General features: G+C 42.2%; 1 protein-coding gene across 8 annotated transcripts in view; it reads left to right on the forward strand.

Moving 5' to 3' along the window:
* Positions 1–24666, forward strand: part of Csgalnact1 (chondroitin sulfate N-acetylgalactosaminyltransferase 1) — a 329328-nt gene that overhangs the window by 235313 nt on the left and 69349 nt on the right. For all 8 annotated transcript variants that reach the window (XM_076553249.1, XM_042262475.2, XM_006989566.4 and 5 more), the window contains one exon: positions 667–1588. In XM_076553249.1, the coding sequence (XP_076409364.1) occupies positions 961–1588 (628 nt within the window). In that variant the 5' untranslated portion in view covers positions 667–960. The remainder of the gene's footprint in view (positions 1–666; positions 1589–24666) is intronic.

The following is a 24666-nucleotide window of genomic DNA, read 5'->3' on the forward strand; positions in this document are numbered from 1 at the left end:
TTGCCCGTGCAAATTTTTCCACTCTGGTAGATACATGATGGCTTGATTGTAGTAAACAAAGACTTTTAGTGTTCTCCTTCTGCTGTTCCTCGGAATGTAAGTATCAAATTAGTGTATCTTGGATTTGATGGGGTTGAAATATTTGGTTTAAATAATTTCTATATGAGTTTTCCACTAGGGTTTCATAAATAATGACTAAACAAATGTTGACTTGGGATCAGGGAAGCATTTTCAATAATTTCTGAAAACACTTTAAATAGACTTCTACTGTTTTTCATTACATATTTATGCAAAGTGCTTTTCTTAGTACCGGTGATTATAGAATCAAAATATTGATCAGTTCTGCAAAATGAGGAAGATGAGTTTTCCATCCTGCCGTATCAAATATTCAGCCAAGACTGAATTATGTCAGGGAATCACATACACCTCATTAATATGCACATTTGCTTAATCTTCAATAAATGTTGAAATTGTATGTATATAAAAGAATTGCTTTAAAATAAATGTATGATTTGTGGTGACTAAATAGTTGACTTGTGTGCTTATTTTATATAACTATATACTTTGGATCAAGTGAAAATTTCTCAGGTGAAAAGGGATCCTGAGTGGGAAAAGTTCAAGTCTGAGTGGAAACACTAAGGGTCCCTGTCCTTTGTGTCTTCTCAGGTTTCCCCTCATCTCCAGTGCATCAGGAAGGCTATGATGGGAACACATGAAAGAACTTGGAGGTCCCATTTAACTGGTTGTTTCTGCCTAGAAGATCTTCCCTTGGAAGCAGGACAGCGGTCCTGTGTAATGGTTGACCTCCAAAGGCAGGCCGCATTCTAGAAGGAAATGGATAAAATTGGTCCAGGGGACTTCAGAGGCATTGTGGTCTAATCAGGAAAGCCCTTGTGTGGGGCCTTCCCATTGCCCTGGGATGCTGCACACGCTGGACGCATGGCCTGCACCTGAGTGAGGATGGTCCGTCGTGGGCTGCTGGGGTGGATTTCTCGGGTAGTAATTCTGCTGGTGCTGCTCTGCTGTGCCATCTCTGTCCTCTACATGTTAGCCTGCACCCCAAAAGGCGACCAGGAGCAGTTGGGACTGCCACGGGCCAATGGTCCCACAGGCAAAGATGGCTACCAAGCAGTGCTGCAAGAGCGTGAGGAACAGCATCGCAACTATGTGAATAGCCTTAAGCGACAGATCGCACAGCTCAAGGATGAACTGCAGGCACGCAGTGAGCAGCTCCGCAAAGGGCAGGACCAGGCCAGTGATGCCACCGGCCTGCGCTCAGGCTGGGATCCTGCACCCAAAGCCCAAGCCGATCTGCTGGCCTTCTTGCGCAGTCAGGTGGACAAGGCCGAGGTCCATACAGGTGTCAAGCTGGCCACCGAGTATGCTGCTGTGCCTTTTGATAGCTTCACCCTGCAGAAAGTGTACCAGCTGGAAACCGGCCTGACCCGCCACCCTGAGGAGAAGCCGGTGAGGAAGGACAAGCGCGATGAGCTGGTGGAAGCTGTCGAATCGGCCCTAGAGAGTCTGAACAGCCCTGTGGAGAGCAGCCCACACCAGCGTCCTTACACGGCTGCGGACTTCATAGAAGGTGGGCATGCTTGGAGATTTTTGGGGTGCGGGGAGGGGGATTGAGAAAACACTTCCGAAGTACCTCAGAGCCTAGGTAGGTCTCTGGGGTGACTGGTGTCGAGTTTCATGAGGGAGACACCAAAGGTGTACTGGAGAGTTGTTGTTTTCCGGAAACTCTTGCTTCTCCTCACTTTCTGTTGGAAATTGCACTAAATACAGTTTAGTTGTTCTGTGTTAGAAGAAGGTAACACTTCATGCTTTGGATGGCAAAGTACTTGCCTGGAAGGCATGAAGACTTGGAGTTCAGGTTCTCTGCATCCAGATAGGCAGCTCAATTTTAATAAAAGACCTTGTATGGAAGGATCAGGTGGAGAACAGTTGAGGAAGACACCCATTGTCATCCTCTGGTTTCCACATGCAAACTCACTTGTGCACATTATCAGACATGCCCACCCTCCCCCACAAAAGAAGAGATAAACCAAAATATAGATATAAAACCCTGAAACCCAAATAGAATATACGAGTAACTCTATTGTGTCCTTTACCCTAGATACTTGTAGAAATTGGGTTGGGCTATGAGACCCAGAAGAAAACAGAGCAAAGCATTTACATGTGCCAGACCCTGGGGGATGACTGCTGAATGGACCCTTTGTGTTCAGCAGGGCACTGTTAGGAAGTACTTATTAATTAAGGGAAATGCTGGTGCTACAGATCCCAAGTTGACAGAGCCAGGATTTGAACTCAAGAAGACTGAGCCTTGAGTGCATGTCCTTAGCTACAGTGTCACATGCAGATTGTTGTAGCTGATGGAAATGAGAAGGGCGGTTCACTCTTTGCATGGGCACAGTCTGGGACTGACTGTGTTTGTGTTTGATTCCTGAGGAGACACTCTCCTTATCTACTTTCTTGGAAGACTCATTGGTATCTTATTAATGGACGCATTATTACTGGTTCAGAAACATCTACTCATTTGGGATAAGCCATTGAGGGCATCTAGTTCCATTACTCCACTTCTGGATAGATTCTTCTTCAACATGGCCCCAAATACAGCTGCGTCTTTTTAATTGTTACTTTTTCTGTCGGGAAACCATACCATTGCCCCCCAGGAAAGACAGTTTCTCTTCAGTCAAAAATCCTCCCAGGCAAGGGTGACAACTAAAATGATCAAGTGTTTGCATTGGAAGTGCAAGGACCTGAGTTCAATACCCCGGGACACCATCACCACCACCACCACCACTGCACACAAAGCCAGGTGTGATGGTGCCCACTTGTAATCCCAGTTCTAGGGAGGTGGAGACAGGCCCGTCACTGATGCTCACCATCGAGCTAGCCTAGACTACTTGGCAAGTTCCAGGCCAATTAGAGATCCTGGCCTCTACATGCATGCACACATGCACCTACACATATGAGAGCACCCAGGCATGTGTGCCCATGCACATATGCATGTGTGTGCATACACACACAATCCTCTGCTATTTCCTGTTCCCTGTATGCACTTGGCTGTCTTGTGGGGTTTTTTTTAATTTTACATTTGAGCTGCAAATTCATGAACTTTCAATATATAATCATTTTTCACATACTTAGAGCCTGGTAAAGAAATCTTTTGGAGAGAGGATTTTTGTAATTCATGCATTCAAGATACAAGAGAGAGAGAGAGAGAGAGAGAGAGAGAGAGAGAGAGAGAGAGAGAGAGAATGCATCTCTAGCCACTAACTAGGGCAATAATAAGCATATGATGAGCATTCAGTAAGAGTTCAGGTTTGGATGAGGCAGCATCACATTTGATGGTGCTTTATAGTTTATGAGGTGCTTCTACATTTATTATTTTACTAGCTGACCCTCGGGAGATATCATTAAACATCATTTTAAAGAAACCACTGCTCTGCCACGCTCCCTTGAGTATGCTATAGATTGCTGCCCACATACAAAGCAATTTGAAAAGAACTTGATTACAAATCAATGCCTGCAGCTTGGAAAGTTTGCCCTTTTGATTTCCAATCTGCCTTCATTTTTGAAATCTCCATCTGCTTTTCTTTATCTGGCCTTGATATGTAAGGCCAGTCTTTCTCAGTCAGCAGGGACAGCAACTCGGGCTTGCTTGCTCTGAGATCTGGCTGACTGTCAGTGAGAGACATCCTCACCCAAGCTGCCTGGTGTTGGTCCCATGTATAAAACACAGCTGATATCCCTAGGGAGACCAACTCACATGCAGCTTCTGAATTCTAGATAATTATTCTCATGTGCTGTATAAATGAAGATAAGACACTTTAAATATATTTGTGTGTAACTGATAGTTACAAACAGCTCAGGTTATTTATTTTTTAAAAAAATTGTTATCCATACCAAAGCAATCTGGGGGCCATCTTTTATGGCCACGGGAAGTGAGGCCTTTGGGAAGAGTCTCCAAGTCAGAAGAAGATGTAGGAAGCAGAATTTAAGTTCAGCATAAGGATGAAGTTGAAAACGGTGTTGCCTCTGAACTGAGTGAAATTCCTGTCAGTATAGGAATCAACTGGAAGACCATAGAGCTGGAGTTGTGAATTGTGGTTCTTATTGCAGAGAGCTGTTTGGACGGAATTATCCTTCATCTTCTCAGTCCTGGCTCACTTTTCTTTCATCTGCACCTATTCAAAGTGAGAGAAGCAAATGGGAAAAGTCCGCATGAGATCTGTTTTCTGGAAGGAGTTTGAGCCGTAATAAGGACTTTGCTGGGAGTAATATATTTTAAACAACTTCTTTGCAATTCTAAACATAACTGGAGAGAAAAATGACTTGGTCTGATGTATGAGACTTTGGTGGTCCAAAGTTGGAGTCATTTAGCAAAAATCCATGGGAAATTAAGTTAAACAGGAATGTTCTGTGTGCTTAGGAAATTCTAAAGGCAGTCAGCAAATTGCCTGCTGCTGGACTAGCAAGGCAAGGATGGGGTTGCTTGTGGGTGTACTAGTGTCTTCTCCTGTTGCTATGACCACATACTTCACAAGAAGCAGCTTAAGGTTTATTTGGACTTACAAGGTTTAGGGAATATAGTCCACCACGGAGGAGGAAGCACGGTGAGAGGCAGATCCACAGCTCAGGTGGGTACTCCTCACTCACATTTTAGTGCCACAAGAAGCAGAGAGTATACAGGAAGTAGGCTGGGGCCGTAATGCCTCAAGGCACCCCCGAGTTACCCACTTCTTGCAGCTAGACTCTGCCTCCTAAAGGTCCCACAACATTCCAAAGACAGTACCTTTCACTGGGGACTAAGTGTTCGGACACACGAGGCTACGGGGACATTTCACATTCAAACCACAGCAGTTTTTAAAGAAATAATAAAACACTACGGCATGGAATGCTTTCAGGTAACAGTGGTATAAAACTTAAGGTGAGGCAGGCAACATGAGCGTGGGGCTCTGTACGATTTACAACAAGACCCTTAGGCTCCTGGAGAAATGGCTTGCTCCTCTGTCAGTAAGAAACTCAGTGTGCATGTCTGCCCAGGCCCTTCCCAGACCTGGACGGAAGAATGCCCCACCATCCACTCACTAGGTGACCAAAGACAAGTCACCTCCCCTACAAAAGGAGACACTGAGAATGAACACAGTGACTTCTGCTGTTGCAGTGACGATTCTGTACTTCTAAGGAGCTTGCAGAAGGAGAAGAGCACACGTCTGTCTATATAATTTCTATCTATAGGATTTGTTATTTGTCTCTAAAATCTAAGGGGAGCAATAGTTATCTCTGTGTTCATGGTTTCTCAGAGGCATTGAGTTTTTTGTTGGATTCTCATTTAATAGAGTTAATTTTTTGCAGCTATTTGGAAAGAGAAGCAAACATCAAGCTGTAATCAAGCCCCTGCCTCAGAATGTCTAATTGCTTGTCTCCTCGTTTCTTTACATTTTATTACTTATTCCTTCAGAGGAAGATACCCACACTGGCATGCCACTGGCATTTGTCTTTGATTTTATGTTTCTTTAAGAGAGTAGTGAACATGATTGGCGTCGTTCCACGAAGCCATTTACCTTTCAAAATCTTCTGCAAGCCAAATATGTGTCAGTGGGGCCCCTCGGTGAACTCGTAATGTCTGTTGTCACAGTAGGGTTTCTCTGTCACTAACCTGTGATGCTCTCCTTCCTGCAGCTACTGCAGGGTTAATGGCTTGGCAAGAGAGTTCAAACGCCAAATGACTCAAACTGGGCTTGTGATGGAGTCAAACTCCGATCTCTCAGAAAGTTTGAGGGTAATGTGGTTTGAATGTACCCCCTTCAAAAATTCAGATGTTGATAATATGCCAGTCTTGAGGGCTTGGGCACTGAGGGAGTAGAGCTTCATGAAGGTGATTGAGGCTTTCACAAAAGCGGTTCCTTGCAGCATCCTGTAGCTGCCCTTCCGCCTCCTTCACCATATGGAACACAGCATCCCTCCCAGGAGGATGCAGGACTCCATAGACAATGAACCTGTAGCAGGGTCATCTTGAGCTTACAGGAGCCTAACGCTGTGAAGAAGTACATTTCTATCCTTTACAAATTATCCTGCTTCAGGAATTTTCTTATAGTAACAAAATTGACTATGAGAGGGGTACCCGGAGATGTATTTTAAAACCAGGCAATTTGGAGGTTGCTATATGACTTTGTAGGTGGTTGTTCAATCAGTCCTGACCTGCTGTCCATTACAATCAGGACTTCGGGGAGCTTTTGAGGTTTGGAGATCCACTGGTTATTTGTCACCATGCGACTTTTAGTGACTTCTGTGGTCACTTCGTTCAAGCTTGCCTGGTCAAGTCAAATGTAACTCTATATCTGGATTTTAGCAGGCTGCTGGTAAACAATATGTCAGGGACGACACTGGGCAGGAAAGAGATTCCTCCCGCAGCACTCCTGCCAGGGACATGCCTCTTGTTAGCCACTTGGTGATGGAGTAGAAATGACAAGATGCAGTCTAATGAATTGCTGCACATCTAGGGATCCAGCTGCAGAAATAGGGAAGAGTGGAGATTCTGGAGGTCACCCTGGGTGACCCTTGACTTATTTTTAGGGTATGGTGGTACATGGCAGGGGGCTGTGGTAGATATGAAAGCAAAGTATATAAGGTCTTGAGTTATACCTCAGAGTCCTGAGCCAGTGTCTACAGGAGATTGGAGGCATAGAGCTCTTGATATCAGTTCTGCTGGAAGAGCAGCATTGGTTTCCGCCTAAGTTATGAGCAGGTCTGTGAGGTATCAGGCTCCCCTCTCACTCACTTATCTACCTTCTACTGCTCTCAAATCTCATTTGTTTGCTGATGCTTTAATTTCCTATGCTAAGGGATAAATGATATAAATTCTGGAATTAGACATAAGAGGCTTAAATGTAGGCAAACGGCTCAGAGCTACACGTGGTGGAGTAAATTCTCCTGCGATGATGTCAAAAAGGAAAGTAGCTTTGGTTTCTTTCCAGGGGGCAGGAATCCCACTTCTAGGCATTCCATCCAGCCTCTCAATCCAGGAGGGCTCATGCGGGAAGAATACACTGCTGTTGCCCAATTATTTGCTATCCTCCACTTTTATTTTGTTCTGGGCTTTGCAACCATGTGGCTGACCCTACCTCTCACACTGGGAGGGTAGGAATGGATAGTTAAGAAGGAAGGACATTGGTATCAGACAATCAACTCTACAGTTCTAACACTTTTGCAGAGGGCCAACTCCATTGGCTCCCAAGGGACTGGGAAGCAGGGAACCTGTGCAAGATGTGTATTTTGTTATAAGATTAAGGGATGGTTGAGAACGGCTTTCCATTGTGATCTTGTGACTGGCAGTTTGATTATCCTTATTGGGGGTACGTCAGTTCCCACTGAGCTTTTAAAAGTGAGCTTGCACTGTTCCTGACTTACATTCTACCTTCAGAACATGTCACGAGAGACTCTAGGGTGCAGCTCAGGGGAGGAGCACTTTCTTAATATTTGTGAGCTCTAAGCTTCTAGACCCATAAAAAAAGGAAAAAAGAAAAGAGGAAGAAAAGGGAGAGAGGGAGGGAGGGATGCAGAGACAGAGAGACGGAGGGAGAGAATGAATAGCCCAAAGGGGAATTTGTAATATTGTGGGAGAACCAGGATGGAGGATGAGGGAACTGGGTCATGGCACAGATTGGAAGGACATGGGAACTATGAGGGTTAGGGGGACAGGCAAAGGGTGCCTTCACACACAGGTGTATCTGGGGGTGTGCTGGGCCGGCTGCTCAGACCTCAGCTTTCTAAGCCATGATGGATGGGATGTGTTGCTTCTGGGAAAGGAGTCATTTGGAACCTGGCTGCTGGCTTCTCCAGTTAGGGAGTAGTTGGGTCCTCGCCCTCAGACTTTATCAGCATGTATAGATGAAGTGCTTCCTCTGTGTATAGAATGTCCCGGCCGTTTGAGAGCTAATAAAGGATAAAGCTAATTAAAGACCTAATAAGTTGTTTACGCAGAGAGACAAAACTCTGAGTGAGGGAGACTTGAGTTGAGGGAATTGAGCCTTGGTGCCATGAGCTTTAGAATCAGTAGCTGATAGTAGCTGAGAGATCAAGGGAGAGGCTGAAGGTAGTGGGGTATGAGTTGGCCTTCAAGGACAAGAATGGGCACCTGAAGAGGAGAGATGAATTAGATGCTAAAGGTAGCAGAGAATGGAACACCATGCTTCTGGAAGACGGACCGACTTGAACATGGGCTTAAGGCGATGATTAGAAGAGGACTGTAGCTCATGAGCTTGGGGATGGGGCACAGGGATGCTTTGGATCTGGAAGGGTACTACAGCTAGAAGAGGCTCTTGAGCTCCAGATAGCCTCCTCCTCACAATTCTGCAGGCTTCTAATATTCCACAACTGCAACATCCTGAGGACCACTGTAACCTGTGATGGTGATTGCTATGGCTTATTCCAGCTGGGTGTATGTTGGAACACATTCTGACATTTCGTAAGCACAATCTCCTGCCAATTTCTCCTTTCCTGGGATGAGAGGCTCTCATTATCTCCATTTAGCCCAGGTGGAAGCTGAAATTGGAAGAGGGTGAGGACCCTAAGGTTGCACAGCTGCTGAGCAACAGCGTCACCATGGCGGAGCCTGAGAATTCTGCTGCTCTGCTCGGAAGGTGGCCGGCTAAATATACTAAACAGCTTTAGGATGATGTCAGGCAATCTTTCTTGAAACAGGTGCAGGACTGAAAAACATGCTGGGTAGAGACCTCATAGTTGTGTCTTGTGAAAACATCCTTGGGAAACTGTATTCAAAGCAAAGGAAAAATGTGTGTTGGGGAGACGAACAGAAAGAGGTCCAGAAAAGAAAATATGCTGAAGACAAGGTCTTTATGTTGTTTTGTTTTGTTTGAGCCAGGTTGGTTTCATGTGGTCCAGGCTAGCCTCAAATCCACTGTACAAATGAGTAGGACCTTGAATTCCTCATCTTAAAGACTCTACTTCCCATGTTCAGGGATAACAATTCATTAATTTAACCAAAGGAAGATGTCGTGCCATCATAATCTATTTTCCTTGGCTATAACAGAATACCACAGATTGGGGAACAGTACAAACAGCAGGAAAACAGTAGAAATTTATTATATGAGTAGAGGCTGGGAAGTCCAAACCAAAAGAAAATCTAGCCAAACTCATTGTATCGGGAATGCCCTCGGAAGGAAGGACTATGAATTCACTGTTGGCCCAGTTGTCTCTTGAATATACCACCCCCTAATATTGTTACAGTGAGAGATTTCAGCAGGTGTTAGAGGAGGCAGTGAAACCACAGAAGGTTCATAGAAGCCGTTGACATTGAAAACTTGATTTGAACTGCTGGGACTCTTTCTTTCGGAATGATTGCAGAGCAATGGGAAAAGGAAGCAGGGAAGATATTGAATCAGAACGTCTCACAGAAACACCTCAAGAGCAGTGTGCTTTGCTAGTCGGTTCCTGAAGGGCATAGCAAAGGTTTGCATTGCTGTTAGTGTCTCCAAAGCCTGCTTTCCATCGACTTTGCATGTGAGGTTGATTTCCGATGTAGAGAGCCCTGGGGGGTCTCACCCACCCTCCCCTGGCACTTCTGCTTCCTGCTGCCCCTCCTTCCTTTATCCAGCTGCTGATGTTCATCATGATGTGCACATCTTGACCTTCCTCCTCTGCACAGTGCCTCACCAAGACAGCCCCGCATCTCTGTCTATCCAACAATTTATGCTGTTTCCTCTAAGAAATATTTTCTGAGCCTTCTAGCTGGAAGACTTTCCTTACTCTTTGCAAAGGAGCATCTCAGGTGTGAGGTCATTGCTCAAGCCTCTCCAGCTACTTTATCAGTCCTTTGTTCAAGTTTAACTGACAGCTGACCCTGACCACTTTTAGAAACAGTAATTGAAGAGCTAGATTTCTCTGCTCATGGAATGCGAACTGTCACAGCCATCTTTTCATTCTGTCTTATCCTATTTGGAGTTCTGCTAAGTGAGGCTTTTGAGAAGTGTAACTGTTGCTGGTCCTGTTGCGGGGGAGTGGAGGAGCCGTGTCTCCTGGTCCTCTTTTTCTTCCTTGTATGCAGTAGCCTTGGGGGGGGGGGGTGATCTATGTCTCAATCAGCTTTCACCTCTCATATCCTATTGTATGCACTACACAGCCCTTAAAAAAGAAATCGCTTGAAACTCTTTGGAAGACTACTTATCTAAAATATGAGGTTACACACAGTGTTCACATTTGGCAATTTGCTCTGCCCTTACAGTTTTACTGTAAGCTGGCAATTTGGATGGGGGGGGGGAGCTTTCCATAGTAGTATCCACTATGAACAGGTTTCCAGCTTGAACCACAAATCTGAAAATACAAACAGATACTGAGAGCACAAGATACATGGGTGTGGAAACATAGCTTTCTTAGTAAACGACTTTCTTTTTCTGTATTAAGCTTTGCTAGTTCCTTCTTGATATGGCAGTTAAGAATTAAGGCACTTTTTAAAGACTTTAGTTTGAAATAATTTTAGAACTGTGGGGGAAATGCAAACACAGTATGAGATGCCAACCATGGCACAGTCACCCAGACTGGGAAAGGAGCCTTACCTGAGAGTTTGATCTCTGTACTTTCAAGTCCTTTCAGCCAACCACAAGCTGAAAACATTAGATGGAAAATTCCAAGAAAAAAAAAAAGGATTTGTCACTTTTAAATTCATTTTGTTATAGTATGCTATTAAAATAGTCTGTTTTATTGTCTCTTACTGTGCCTAATTTAAATATTAAGCTTTATCATAAATGAGTATGTATATGTAGGGCAAAATCAGCCGTGTACAGGGTTCTGTAACCTCTCTCGGGTCTCAGAATTCATGGACAATGGGGAGCTACTGTACAGTGCTATTAATTAAAACTTTGTTTGTTTTGTTTTTTCATACTTTCCACACTGGGTGGCTCTGAACTTCTGTCTGCACTTGATGGCCGTCGTTTACTTTGGCATATCCTGTATCAGTACTTTTTGCAAATCTGTCTTTCCCTGTCCCCTGTCTTTCCGGAACGTTGGCGGTGGATGTGTGACACTACTCAGATGTTCTTGCATGCTCTGCTTCTGTTACCTTTTTACTCGGGGTTTTAGTTGAAGGCTTTTGCGTTGACCCATCTCCTTGGTGAAGGAGTGAGGCAGTGAGAGCATCGCTTACTGTATGACCACACTTGTCTTTCTGGAATTTCCATTTGATTCTTGCCATCGCCGCCTCTCAGCGGAGGTGGCCTGTGAGGCTGTGTGCATCCACTTTCTCTGCTGGAGCTTTTAGCTGGTCAACCCATGTCTTTTGAATTCTCCGGTGCATGGTTCTACTGTCTGTGGCATATCTGGGTTTGGCTCTGATTAATGGTTCTTGGTAGGGGATTGTTTTTTTCCCCTTGCTTTTCTGATACCTCATTTTTTTCTGCCCCAAACCAGATATCTTGTATAGAAATAGAGGTTGAGGTAACTGAATATGGCTCCCCCACCCCTCGCCCTTAGTGTGTGTTGGGGGAAGTAAGGTCATCCACATGTTCCTCAACATAGGAAATGGTTATATCCAATGCATTCATTTTCACAGGTTGAAATCATTATAGGTTGAAAATGCATGCAATTCACTAAAGTCATAGCTCATTCTAGCTTGCCTTAAACATGTTCATAAAACTTACATTAGTCTAGTATTGTATGAAATCACCTATTTTCTAATAAAGTATTGAAAGTTTCATGTAATTTATTAAATATGTTTCTGAAAGCAGAAAACAAAGTGGCTATACAGACTCCTTCCTCTAGTAAGGTAAGAGAAGGTTCAATCAACCATCATAAGTTGTAGACCAGACTCTGTAGTCAGGATATAGGTGGGCTTGGAGTTTATTGTTGCTATGGTTACTCTTAGTGAAACAGAGGCTTCAGATACCTCAATGGTACAGGTTTATGTTTGTGTTTAGGGTGAGGGTTGCTGTGACTAGCACAGCCTTTGGGACCCTGAAATTTAGGTCTCCTGTGTACTCTGTATCTTACAGGATATCTCCTTAAATCTTTTTCCTGGAAAATGTATTGCAGTCAAAAATGTCTACTGCTATTCTACTGTGCCTTGTTTCCTGAAGCTTGTTAGCTTGGCTCAACAGAGGAGTGCAGAGCTGTGGGGTGAGACTGTTGCTAATGTTTCATTATATCTCAATCTCAGGCAAGCACCATGACACTGGATTTTGGGATAGTCCCTGAGGAAGACTACTTTATCTCTTCATTCCCCAAGAGAGAGACTATATGGTACACTTTTCCACTCAAGTAAGGCTCCTTCTCTAGGGGAGAGACAAGGGTTGAGGACTTTCTTGTCCCCCCTCCCAGGTGGCTGCTTCCCCTCACCAGGTCACATGATGAGGCCTTTGGAGGTTCCTTTTGGTCATTTCTGTTAATAGTCAATGACAGTCCAGGAGAAAAAACATGGAAAACTAAACATTTCTCCAAGAGACAAAAGCAAGACAAAATGCCTCCCAAGGAACTTCACTGTCCTATGGCTCTGGACCTCCATCATTTTGATCTTCCCTTTTTATGGCTGACTATGCACGCCACAAAAACAAGTTCTCATGTTCCAACCTCAGACTTAGAGCCAGTTCTTTGTTCTGTGAGGTAAACTGTGATTAAGTATTTCTTGTTTAATTCTTGCTTTTAAAGTTATTCTGGCTCTTTTTACTCTAAGAAATACCTCTACTTCATTAAACTTGGCATAGAAACAGAAGTGTGAAACCCCCTTTTTAAATAATAATTTAAACCCTATTAATTGCTTCATTGGCCTGCGTTGTACTACAAACCAATCATCTTGTCTCATACCTCCCGACCTGGTCTCTCCCATTGCACACAGTTCACTGGTCTGTAAGAAATACATCTCATTGGTTTCACTCTTGAGTTTTGTTGTGGTCACACCCCCGAATCTGGAAGACTATTAATAAAAGTCTTACTCTGAGCAAAGCCTCAGTTCCTATGATCTATGGCCATGGGGCAAAGGAATGCCAGTTTCTGTATTGTCGAATTTTGGGGTTTCGGTGACAACTTAAGAAGAGGAAGGATTTATTTCACTCGGTCTTTCAGAGGCCCAGTCCGTCATGGGATGAAAGTACAGTGGAGCAAATCACATTGCAGGAGCTGAGAAGCCAAGAGAGAAAGTGCCTGAGCTGATAAGGGCTTTCTCCATTTTCCCTTTTATACCACTGAGCCTCATCCCAATGGGACAGCGCCACCCACATCCCGAGTTGAATAAAGCACCCCCTCCTCACACAGAATGTGCCTTTTGACAATCTCCTAAATGCTTCTTAATCTAGTCAAATTGACAATCAAGATAAGCCATCACTTTTTTCTTAACATTCCCACCCCCTCCCCCCCCCCCTTTTTTTTTTATAACCCTGTCTTAAGCCAGGCTCTTATTCTTTGGGTTTTAATGTGTAAACACTGGCACCTGGGTTTTTTTTCTCTTAAATGCTGTATTCTCACAAGGATAACTGTACATTTTAAAAGAGACCATTCTTTGAGAATTTCATACAGTGTATTTTTTACCATATTCTTTCTCATCCCCAACTCCTTCTGGATCTTCCCCTCTCCTTACTCACCCAACTTCATTTTCTTTTACTCTTATGGATGGAAAGAAAGAAAGAAAGAAAGAAAGAAAGAAAGAAAGAAAGGAAGGAAGGAAGGAAGGAAGGAAGGAAGGAAGGAAGGAAGGAAGGAAGGAAGGAAGGAAGGAAGAGAGAGAAAGAGAGAAAGAAAGGGGAATGTCTAGACTAAGAAGCATGTAGGAAATTATTAAAAAGCACTTTCTGTGTGAGTTGGGGAGGACGTTACCCAGCTCTGGATTTGGATAGCATTATCCCATTGGATGGGGGCCCCGGGGATATAAAAGGGAAATGGCATTTCATCAGGAAATGAAGTCAAGACTTTAAAGCCTCAAGAGGCATCTTTCCGATTCTTGTCATGCTTCTTCCTCTGGAACCCTGTCACAGGGAATTGTCTCTGTTTGTTTCCTTTCCCTGTGCCCATCCCATTGGGCCCTAGAGCATCACCAGCAGCTCATAGCTAACGCCTGGGTTCCCATCCCACTGCTAGCCTGTAAAAGGAGTAGTTCCTTCCTCAGTGCCCCTGGTGATGCGTCATTCTGAGTTTCCAAGTTACAGCTGAATGGATGTCATGGTTACAGTTTGGGTGGGTTTATGGAAAGCTAGCAATGCCATGTCACGGGTGCCTAAGTGGGCTCAAGGGGCAGGACGGAGGGAGAGAACTAAGTTGGTACTGTAAGGATATGAATTTGATCTCAGCACCCAAACAAAAAGCCAGGTGTAGTAGTATACGTTTGTAATTCCAGTGCTGAGGAGGTGGCAAAAGAGATCTCTAGGGCTTGCTGGCCAAGCAGCATAGAAAAATTGGTGATTCCAAGCCAGTGAAAGACCGTGACTCTAAAACAAGGTACATAGGTGTATGAGAAAATACACCCAAGGTTGATCCATGATTTCAAAATGCATATGCTCACACATGCACGTATGTGCACACATATGGACACACCAAAAGACATGTCTATGGGATAGTCTGAGTATCTCACCATAGCCAAGGATCTTTCTTCTGTACTTTCAAGTGACTTATGAATATGGTTTTGACCAGCACCCATTTGTAAACAAAGGACCGTGTCCCTGTATTTCCTAGCTTTATCCATGTCATTGTCAGAATCTATATTACTTCCCTAGGGAAAAGGACCTCATTATTACCAAATAGTGAGATAATTTTGGCCATTAGCAAGAGACTGGGTCTGTGTGCCACATTCCTCCCTCTCTCCGTTCATCGGAGTGGACATGCACAGAGAGAGCCTTAGTCAGCTTTGTGTCAGTGAGATACAATATCTGATTAGAAGGAGAAAGGGTTTAATTTGACCCACAGTTTCAGAGGTTCCACACCATGTTCCCTTGGCTCCATTGCTGCTGGGTCTGTGGGGGAAGCAGAGCATCATGGTTGGTGATACACAGAACAGAACAGCTTCCCTCTTGGTAGCTGGGAAGCAGAACACAAGAGACTAGAAGAGGCTGGGATTATATCATATTCATCAAGAGCAAACCTCATGGACTATTTCTTCTAGTCTCCTAAAGTGTCTACCCCCTCTCAATCACAGCACCACCAGCTGAGGACTAAGTTTTCAACAGGTGACTCATTGAGAGACATGCCTGATCAGAACGATAACAGAAGGTTCCGACTTTGTTCTACGCTTGAGTGAGAGAGTGCCCGAGTAAGCTTATTCCTATTACACAGGGGTAGTAGGAGCTGAGTGGGAAAGGGATAAATGAAGAAAGAGGCCCCATCATAAAGCTTTTCCTAAGTCTCATGTTTAACTCTTTCTGCCTCAAGATTCTTGTTTATATTGTGGACAGACATAAAAGGAATAAATAGGCCTTTCCAACTATGGAGGACTCCAGACGATTTATCAATTCATATGGAAAAATGAAATTTTGAGAGGTCAGTTCATCTGCTTTTGTGAGAAGGATACTAACTGCACAGAGTGGAGCCAAGGGAAATTAAATTGCACGAGGAAGTGATTAAGTGTTACTTGAAACTTCTCAGGTAGTGAAACGTCTGAGTAGATGTGTAGTTGAAAATAGTGAGATTTCCGCTGTTACAATTTCAAAGACTTATTCATGGGTCTCTACTCATTGAATTGCCTTAGACATTGTCAGTGCTGGCTATAGACAAGTCAAACAATATAATTCCTACTCCAGAGTCTAGTAGACAGACAGCACATACATGGATAATGACATCACAGGGCCATACAATGAGAAAGTGATAGAGAGGAGACAGAGACTTTGTTCTGTCCAGGTTGAAATAGCTAGAAAAGACATATCGATAAAGAATACCCTTGAGCACAGCTTTTAAAAAGAAGTATGAGTTGATTCAGGCCAAGGGTGTGTGTGTGTGTGTGTGTGTGTGTGTGTGTGTGTGTGTGTGTGTGCGTGCGTGCGTGCGTGTGTGTGTGTGTGTGTGTGTGTGTGTGTGTGTGTGTGTGTTGAGTGGAGAGAGAGAAATAAAAAGATACACAGACAGAGAGAGACAGAAAGTTTAGGCAGTCAGAATAATATGTGTAAAACAGATGCTTATCAGCTTTCTGTATGTAGACAACTATGAGTGATAAGATAAAACTTGAATATAAAGTAGAAGTATCATAAGAGGAAGTGGAGGGAGGGGACATGGCAAGGTAAGAACCCTGAAGAATTAGGCAGATCAATACAATTGTGTAAAAAAGTAAAAACAAAACAAAAAATAAATTAAAAAAAAGATCATGCTGATATGATATATAAATAGTTTATTCTGCAAGACCCCGAGGCTATGTACCATTCAACATGCCATGATGGATTTACTTTCTAGCTGGGTCATTCAGATAGCAAGATAGAGCATCTGTTTGACAGAATTAGATGGAGGCAGGACTAAAAAGCAGTCTGGAAGTTCTTCAAAATGTTAATTATAACATAATCATATAATCCAACTTTTATATTCCTATGTGTCTGACAATGAAAAACAAAATACACATTCACCCCAAATTTGTATGCAAATGTTCATACTAACACTGTTTATCACAAATAGAAGATGAAAGTAACCTAAATATCCATTAACAGGTGATTGAATAATAAAATGTGAGACATTTACACAGTGGAAAATAATTGAGCCTTAGAAAGAAATAAAGTAGGCTGGAGAGATGTCTCAGCAGTTAAGAGCATGTGTTGATCTTGTAGAGGATCTAGGTTCAGTTCCCAACACCCACGTGGTATATCACAACCATCCATAACTCCAGTTTCAAGGGATCCAGTGTCTTCTTCTAACCACCTCCCCTCACCCTGTGCCCCGTCACTATATAGTGTATGTACTCAGGCAAAACACTCAATACTTAACAAAATTAAATAACTCTATAAAAGAGAAAGAAAGTAATGATGTGCTGGTACTTGCTACTTAAAAATATTATACTGAGTGGAAGAAACTAAATAAAATGCCATATGCTGCATAGTTCCAGTTAAGGGAAATGTCCAGAATTGGCTCTTCTATCAGGGCAGAGAGGAGATTAGTGGCTGATAGGTTTTCCCAGGTGCATGGATGGAATGGGGGTTATACTGATGGGTAGCATTTCCTTTGGAGGAGATGGCACGCTCTAAATTTAGTTGTAGTGGTTACAGAACTCTGAATGCACCAAAATAACTGACTTGTATACTGAAAATGGTAAATTGCTTGGCATTAACATCTCAGGGAACTGATTAAAATTAAAAGATACAGTCTCTGCCCTCAAAGAAAAAGTAAAAAGACTGAAGCTGGAAGATTAATTTAGAAGTTTTTAAAATAGTGAGGTGACTAAGGGGTTCCTGAGTGGATACAGTAGGAAGCATGTAAGCTAAGCATGTTCTGGACATTGTTTTCTTTAGGGTACATATGATCTGGGATTTCCCATAGAACTCAACAGAGTTTAATGGAGAAGCTAATAAACATACTTATATTAGAGGTTTAAAAAAAAGAATTTAAGGCAACTATCATATTTCTTGATGTCAGGATTCTTTGCCACTTACGGGATTGCTAACACATATCCTTCTCTCATGAGACATTAATGTGATCATGAGAGGTGGGCACTGTCTAAAAGAAGGGAATATCAAATATTATTTTTACTATATATAGGAAACAAAATTCAGTAGAGAAAATGATGAGCTATCTCTCCTTACATTGTTGTGATAATACTCAATTGACTACCACAAAGATGAATTTCCAACTTGCAAGTAATTTCCCTAATATGCTTTCACTAGTTGGAGGCTAAACACTCCAGCATAATAGCCAAAATCACATACCCACTAGTTGGCTGCTGTCTGTTGGCACTGAGGCTCAGGTGAGGGCTGGCAGGATGGACTAGAAAATGCAGATGAGTCTCCAGGTGATGTTGAAGTGAACAGTGCCATTACCATGAAAGTCTGTAGAACAGAACTCATGTGAGATCGAAGCACTATGCCTCCTATAAGTGAGACTTGGAGCAACTGGGCAGCCCAGCAGGGTAGATGGTACAGGTTTTAATCCTGAAACAGGGAGTAAGGCTGGAGGTTGAAAGTACAGATAGCTGATGTGATCTAACAGGACCAGTGTGCTGGAACCTGAAGACAGACAGGAGTTCACCACTCTTGGGTGATTACGTATTCAGCAAATATCAACTGAATCCCACAACATGCCTGGAATAGCCCAAGGACCTCAGCGTGAGGGCTGTGTGCCCTTGACCCTGGATAAGTTCTCATTTAGAAGGAGCCTTCATGGTTCTCATGTAGTTAGTGACTTCTTAACTAAATGCTATAAATTTCTAGGTGTTTTCTGAGAGTCTCAGCAGTTATCAATGATCCTTTAAGGCTAGAGTGTAAGCACAGTATTCATTTTCAAAGTTTGAATTGTGAGCATTTCTGGTCAATGAGTGGAGTTTACGAGCAATGCTGAGTGTACTTTGGCTTCCCTTCCATGTTTAATGAGACCATTAATCTCTGTAACCTCCGCCCACAAACTATGGTACATGGAATTCAAGAAAACTTGCAGATTACTTGGCCTAATATAGCATGTGTGGAACGTAAAAGTATGCTTTATTACCCTTTAACCATGAGCCAAAAATACTTCGAACAAGTCATGTCCTTTTGACACTGTTGAACAACACAGAAAGACTGAGAATAGAATGGAAAAAAGACTATTTTGATTAAATATGCACATAAAAATGAGTTGTTATTTAAGCTCAGACAAATATCACTAAAGATAATTGAGTGAAAAATAGGAACTGATAGATACACAAGTGCATGCGTGTGTGTGTGTGTGTGTGTGTGTGTATGAGAGAGAGAGAGAGAGAGAGAGAGAGATAGAGAGAGAGAGAGAGAGAGAGAGAGAGAGAGAACGTTTAATTTTTCCTACCAGAGAAGAAGAGAAAAAATGAAAGTACAAATTGGGCATCAAATAATCACAATATAGAAAGTGAACAGATATATAATAAATATATGATATTGGTAAGGACAGGCGAATTAAAATGTATATGTAGTAATGATAGTATAAATTGGTACAACTATTATGTGAGGTGATTTTTTTTAAATCAAGAACCTTTAAAATGTTGAAACACTTTACTAGTGTTTTCAACTCTAAAAATGTATTCTGAAGAATATCATGAATATTTATATCAAGATTATTCATCATGAGGCTGGAGAGATGGCTCAGTGATTAAGAGCACATACTACTCATAAAAATCAGAATTCGGTTCCTAGCACCCACGTTGTGCATCTCCCAGCTACCTGTATCTCCAGTTCCAGGGGTGTCTATATCTCTGACCTTCATAGGCACCTGCACTCATACATATCCCCCCCACATATACAGACACACACATGAACATGCATGTAGAGTGTTCATCATAATCAGAAACAATTCTGATATCTAGCAAAAGGAGACTGGTGAAGTTGTTCAGTGTCTGGACAAAAGCATAGTGTAGTTTTAAGTAACATAGAGGAAAGCCTTATTGTGAGAAAAACTATCATTTTAATTATGAAAAGTAGAAAATATAACTATTAAGGAGAAAAGATTAAGAGGATAAACATACTGTACTTAAATAGTTTTTTTTTTAATTTTATATGTGTTAGAATGCCAATGCTATGTTTACCAGACTTTCTACTTTAAGCAACTGATATCTTTCTACTTTCTGATAGGGTGTGAAAATTCTCAAATTATAATGGTTCACTCAAAATAAAATACTTATTTCATATTCAATTATTTTAATTTTATGTATATATGTTAGTGTCTGTGTGTATGTATGTATACCATGTTGCGTGGTGCCAAAGGAGGCCAGAGTTGTACATCAGATATAATGGAAGTAGAGTTACAAGTGGTTATGAGTCACTCTATGTGGGTGCTAGAAACCAAACCTAGGTCCTCTGCAAGACCAGCAAGTGACCTTAACTCCTGAGCCATCTCTCTAGGCCAAAAAGAATGTTTGACTTCCTAAACAGGACAAAACAATGTAGTTGGAACAGACAATATCACAGGAGTTCTGTTCTAAGCTTTTCCTGTTGTCTGCTTCATCTCAAGAACCCAGAGAGAAGAACACAAAATTACAGGTTCCCCCTCAATGTTACTGGCTTAACAAGGAGACCGTCTGAAGAACTGAAGCTCTTTGTAGGAAGGTGACCACCCACTTTGTCCCTGTGCCTGAACTGCACTTCTGCTAGCCTCCCAAGCGCAAGTCAACCATGCAGTTCAGACCAGCGAGGTCTACCAGATAGCTATTCCTACATGTGTCGTGGGGTAGCTGAAGGAGCAGCTCTGGTCCCCTTCCTTTTCCTCCTGCATCTGACAATGCTTTCTCACTGTTTCCCGACTTCAGAGATTCTTGTGAAATGAATGAGTTTTAACCGGTAAGAAGAAAACAAACAAACAAAAGACCCACCAAGCACCTCTTCTTCCTGCCCTTAGGGAGTAAAAAATAAATAAGTAAAAAGACCCTTTCCCAACAGCACCGTTTTTGTTTTTGTTTTTGTTTTTTTAAGTTTATTTTTGTAGACTGTCTCTCTTTTCTCTTTCCTTCTCAACAATATGTGTCACAGTCAGTTTGCAGAAACCAGAGTGCACTGTGGCTGCCTGTCCTGTGCTGCCTCCCACCTGTGGCCTGTTCTGTACTCGGCAGTATATTCAGAATGTCTCAATGCCTAGTATTTCCCAAACTATTTCAAGAGGGGCTAGGAAGTCAGATGAAAAAGCAGGACCATTGATCAGGACTGCTCTCTAAATGTGCCTGGCTCTAATTCTCAGCTCCTGGAAATTAGAGATATTTTGGGGACATCAAGAGAACAGATGGCCAGTGAAGGCAGCTAGCCCATGTGGTAATTAGTCTACACAGGCAAATTGGTCATTTTATGAATCTGGAGTAGAAATGGTCTTGTTTGTGCCACTCTAGGAAAGACACATTGGCTAGAATGGACAGAGCTGGAATGTGTGTGCAAAAATAACATGGTAGTTGATAGATCACCAATTTACTAAAGATTTCTTTGCAATTAGGCTGAAGGAGAGCATTTTTGTTTGTTTTAAAATTGAAATTAGAAATAATTGAAATTGAAATTTGGACTCACTTATATTTAATAGTTAATAGTACTTTAATAACTAATAAAATACATTATTATGACTAGAACAAGACAAAATGACTTAATTGTTCAGTGATACCAAGTGGCACACCCTGTGTTCACTGTATTTGTGTCCTGTCATTGTGGATTAAGTTTTCTGGATCCCTTGCTGGGATATGATAGAGAACCTTTCTTCACACTACTAACTCCAAGGTGAAGTAAAGTGTCTGGTACACACACACACACACACACACACACACACACACACACACACACCAGTTAAATATTGAATAAATAAATGAACTCATAAAAGGGGACCACTGTTTAGTCATGCTGATTCTACACACCTTTTTTTCTTCTGTATTTCCATGAACCAACCCAAATACCTCACTTGGTTCACTAGTTTTCCTCTCTTCTATGGATGCCTGACAACATTTTCCAGTGTGTGCTCAAACTGCCCTTTGCTATGAACCCTTCTTAGGTGGCCTGGTCTCTGCATCTGCATCTCCATTTTCTTCTTGGAGGAAGTATATCCTCATATCTTCCAGTGGAGGCTCTTGTTTCTTCTTGGACTTCTTTTCATGTCATCATAACTGCGAATAAGTAATTTCTCAAACTCTCCAGTCATCACTTGTGGACAGGAAAGTTTTATTAGACAACCTTTTCCCACTGCTGCTTCTCCTTTGAGTTTGATTTAGAGTCAGGCTGCCTGGGTTTAAACTCCAGCTGAATACTTTAGCTGTCATATATCCAAGGCAGTTGGTTTATTTTACTTCTTAGTTGCTTAACCTGTGTTTTTCAGTTTATCTGCAAAATGAAATCATTAATATCAAAGTGTGAGATTATTGTAAGCAATATATAAGCTATTATATATACTACTTTTATAACAATTAATGCACAGCAGATCCTATCAATTATTGTTGCTGTTTATGTAACTTATTAGCTTTGGAAGAAATCATTTTTTATGGCATCAGAAATTCTTTAGACTCTTTCTTGGGTCTCTGGAGAAAGTTCGTCCTTTGAAGGAAGAGTATTCACACACTCCTGAATTATTGTTGATTTTCTCTAAGATACCATTGGTTAATGGTTAGTTCATTTTCCTTTCTAAACTTATCTCCAAAAATACCATTTAATGCAAATAAAACTAAGCATTTTCAGGAAGGAAGTTAAAATTCTTACTTAACTCTATTTTAATGTTAAAGTCACCAGCAGTTGTAATGAAAATTATAGTACATAAATCACATTTCTTCTCAACCATGTTCTTTATGGCTTTTTTCATAATAGCCAGAAACTGGAAATATTCTAGATATCCTCAATAGAAGAATGGGTTAAAAAAAAGTAGTGCACTTACACAGTGGAGTGTTTTACTCAGTAATTACTCACATGTTTTAAAAAATGACATCATGAAATTTGCAGGCAAATGAAATGGAACTAGAAAAAAAATCATCTGAGTGAGGTAACCAATGAAGATAAATATGGATCCACTTATAAGTGGATATTAGTTGTTAAGTAAGTGATACCCAAGCTGTAATCCATAGATCCAGAGAGGTTAGTTAAAGAGGAGGGGTCTGGGGCATGCAGGGATCTCCCTGGAGGGGGAAATAGAATAGATTTTGTGGGTAGACTGGGAGTGGGGAGAGGAGGAGGAGGTGGGAAAACCAGGTGGGTGAAGATGGAGTAGAGGGAGAGAGTGAGGGGGGAGATAGTTGGAATTGGGGGCACTTGTGGGTTGTATGGAAACCTAGTGCAGGAGAAACTTCCTGGAATGTATGAATGTGATCTTAATGAAGATTCCTAGTAGTGGGGATGTGGAGTCTCAACTGGCCATCTCTTGTCACCAGGTGACAAAATTTAAAAAAGAAAAAAAAAGAATCATATATATGTATGTGTATATATATATACATATATACATATATATTATATCTGTTTGCATGAAAGGCTGTCTCTTGGGAAGGAAATGACAAGGAGAATTTTGGATTTAGGATACATGTCAAGCTTCATTAACGTTTGAGCACTTCTCAAAATGTGTGCTTCTGCTTTCTCCTGTCAGTAACTGAACTGTTGATGCCATCCTAGAATTCTAAGGCTTCCTCCAATAAAGAGCTCAGTGTTATCCTGGTCCCCACAGTGTTATTTTCTCATTAAAATTCACACTGTGGGGATGGGTGGCTTACAAGGGATGCTCCACTGCTTGTGAAGGATGCTTCTCTGCTGAGAACTACTTTGAAGACCAGAGATGTCCAAAGCACCTAAGCTGTGGCACAGGAGACGTATTTAGGCAATAGCTTCTTACCTGTTGGAATTTTGTCAACAGGTGGCCTTTCAAAGCCTGGTCATTTTTCTTCCCATGGAACTTGACTCATTAGTCTTATTGACTTTCCACTCATCCTGCTAATTGCTATTAGATTCCAGTTTCTCTGGGCCAGAGCTCCTTTTCCTCACCCATTCTTCTACGTGGAGACTCCGCAGTGATTTGCCCCTTCCATGGTTTTCCCCTGACTATGTCCAGGAACCTGCCAGTCCGAGAATGGCTGTCCAGGAACTTCATATCTAAGCAAGAGAAGCCGTGAAAGACGCTTGTCCTTTGACGTCCAGACACCACAGCAATGGCTAGGCAGTGAAATGTTTTTGCAGGGGATGCTGCTTAGAGCAAAATGGTTTGTCTTTTAAAAGCGGTGCTGTGCAGCGGAATATTAACATGATAGATGAGTCTCTGGTGCAGAGTCTGAGCAAATGTTAAAGCAAAAGCTTTTAGGAGTAAAATTTAAGCTCTTTAGAGTTGTCAGTCGGAGAAAAAAACCTGAGGTAATTCTTCAAAATGGAAGCTGTATATAAAAGTGCAAGTTGGCACCTGAATGTTGTTTGACTCTCTTCCCCAAAACTAATGGGTAAAGGATTTCTCTTCACCTGTGCCTCCTAAAAGGCGTGCTAGTAAATCCTGCTTTCCTGTCACGGGGCCTTTAAGTAGTAGATAGCATTTTTAGTTACCATTCCTTCAACTAATGTACTCAGCACACGTCAGCTGCTGTTGCTAGCATGGAGGAACCCAGCAGTGAACCCCACACCAATCCAGACTTGCGGGGCATATTAATTAACTTTTCTAATTACTGTCACAAAATATCTGGCAGGAAGACCTAAAGGTACGGAAGATGATTTTAACTCATGGATGCAGGGATTTTCCAGTCCATTATGGCTGAGGAGGCATGACATCAGAAGTAGTTAGATATCCTCAGGAGCCTGAGGTAGCTGGCCACACAGAAACTGGGACTAGAATGGCTCCCTGGCAGTTCCATTTCCTGGCACCTGACACAGAAACAAAAAGTAGGACCAAAATCAGAGGCAGGTAGAGACCCCAAAATCCTATCCTTAATGGGCTACATCCATCAGTTAGGACCCCTGTGCCTAAGGCTTCATAACCTCATATACAGTTAACACCAGCTGGGAGCCAATTCTTAATGGCTTGTGGGTAATGCTCCAGATTCAAATCATAAAATGGATGGGAGAAGTAAATACAAACTCAGAAAGCCATTCACATGGCCTTGGAAGAGGGGAT

The sequence above is a fragment of the Peromyscus maniculatus genome, chromosome 17 (assembly GCF_049852395.1).
Source record: "Peromyscus maniculatus bairdii isolate BWxNUB_F1_BW_parent chromosome 17, HU_Pman_BW_mat_3.1, whole genome shotgun sequence".
Taxonomy (NCBI): Eukaryota; Metazoa; Chordata; class Mammalia; order Rodentia; family Cricetidae; genus Peromyscus; species Peromyscus maniculatus.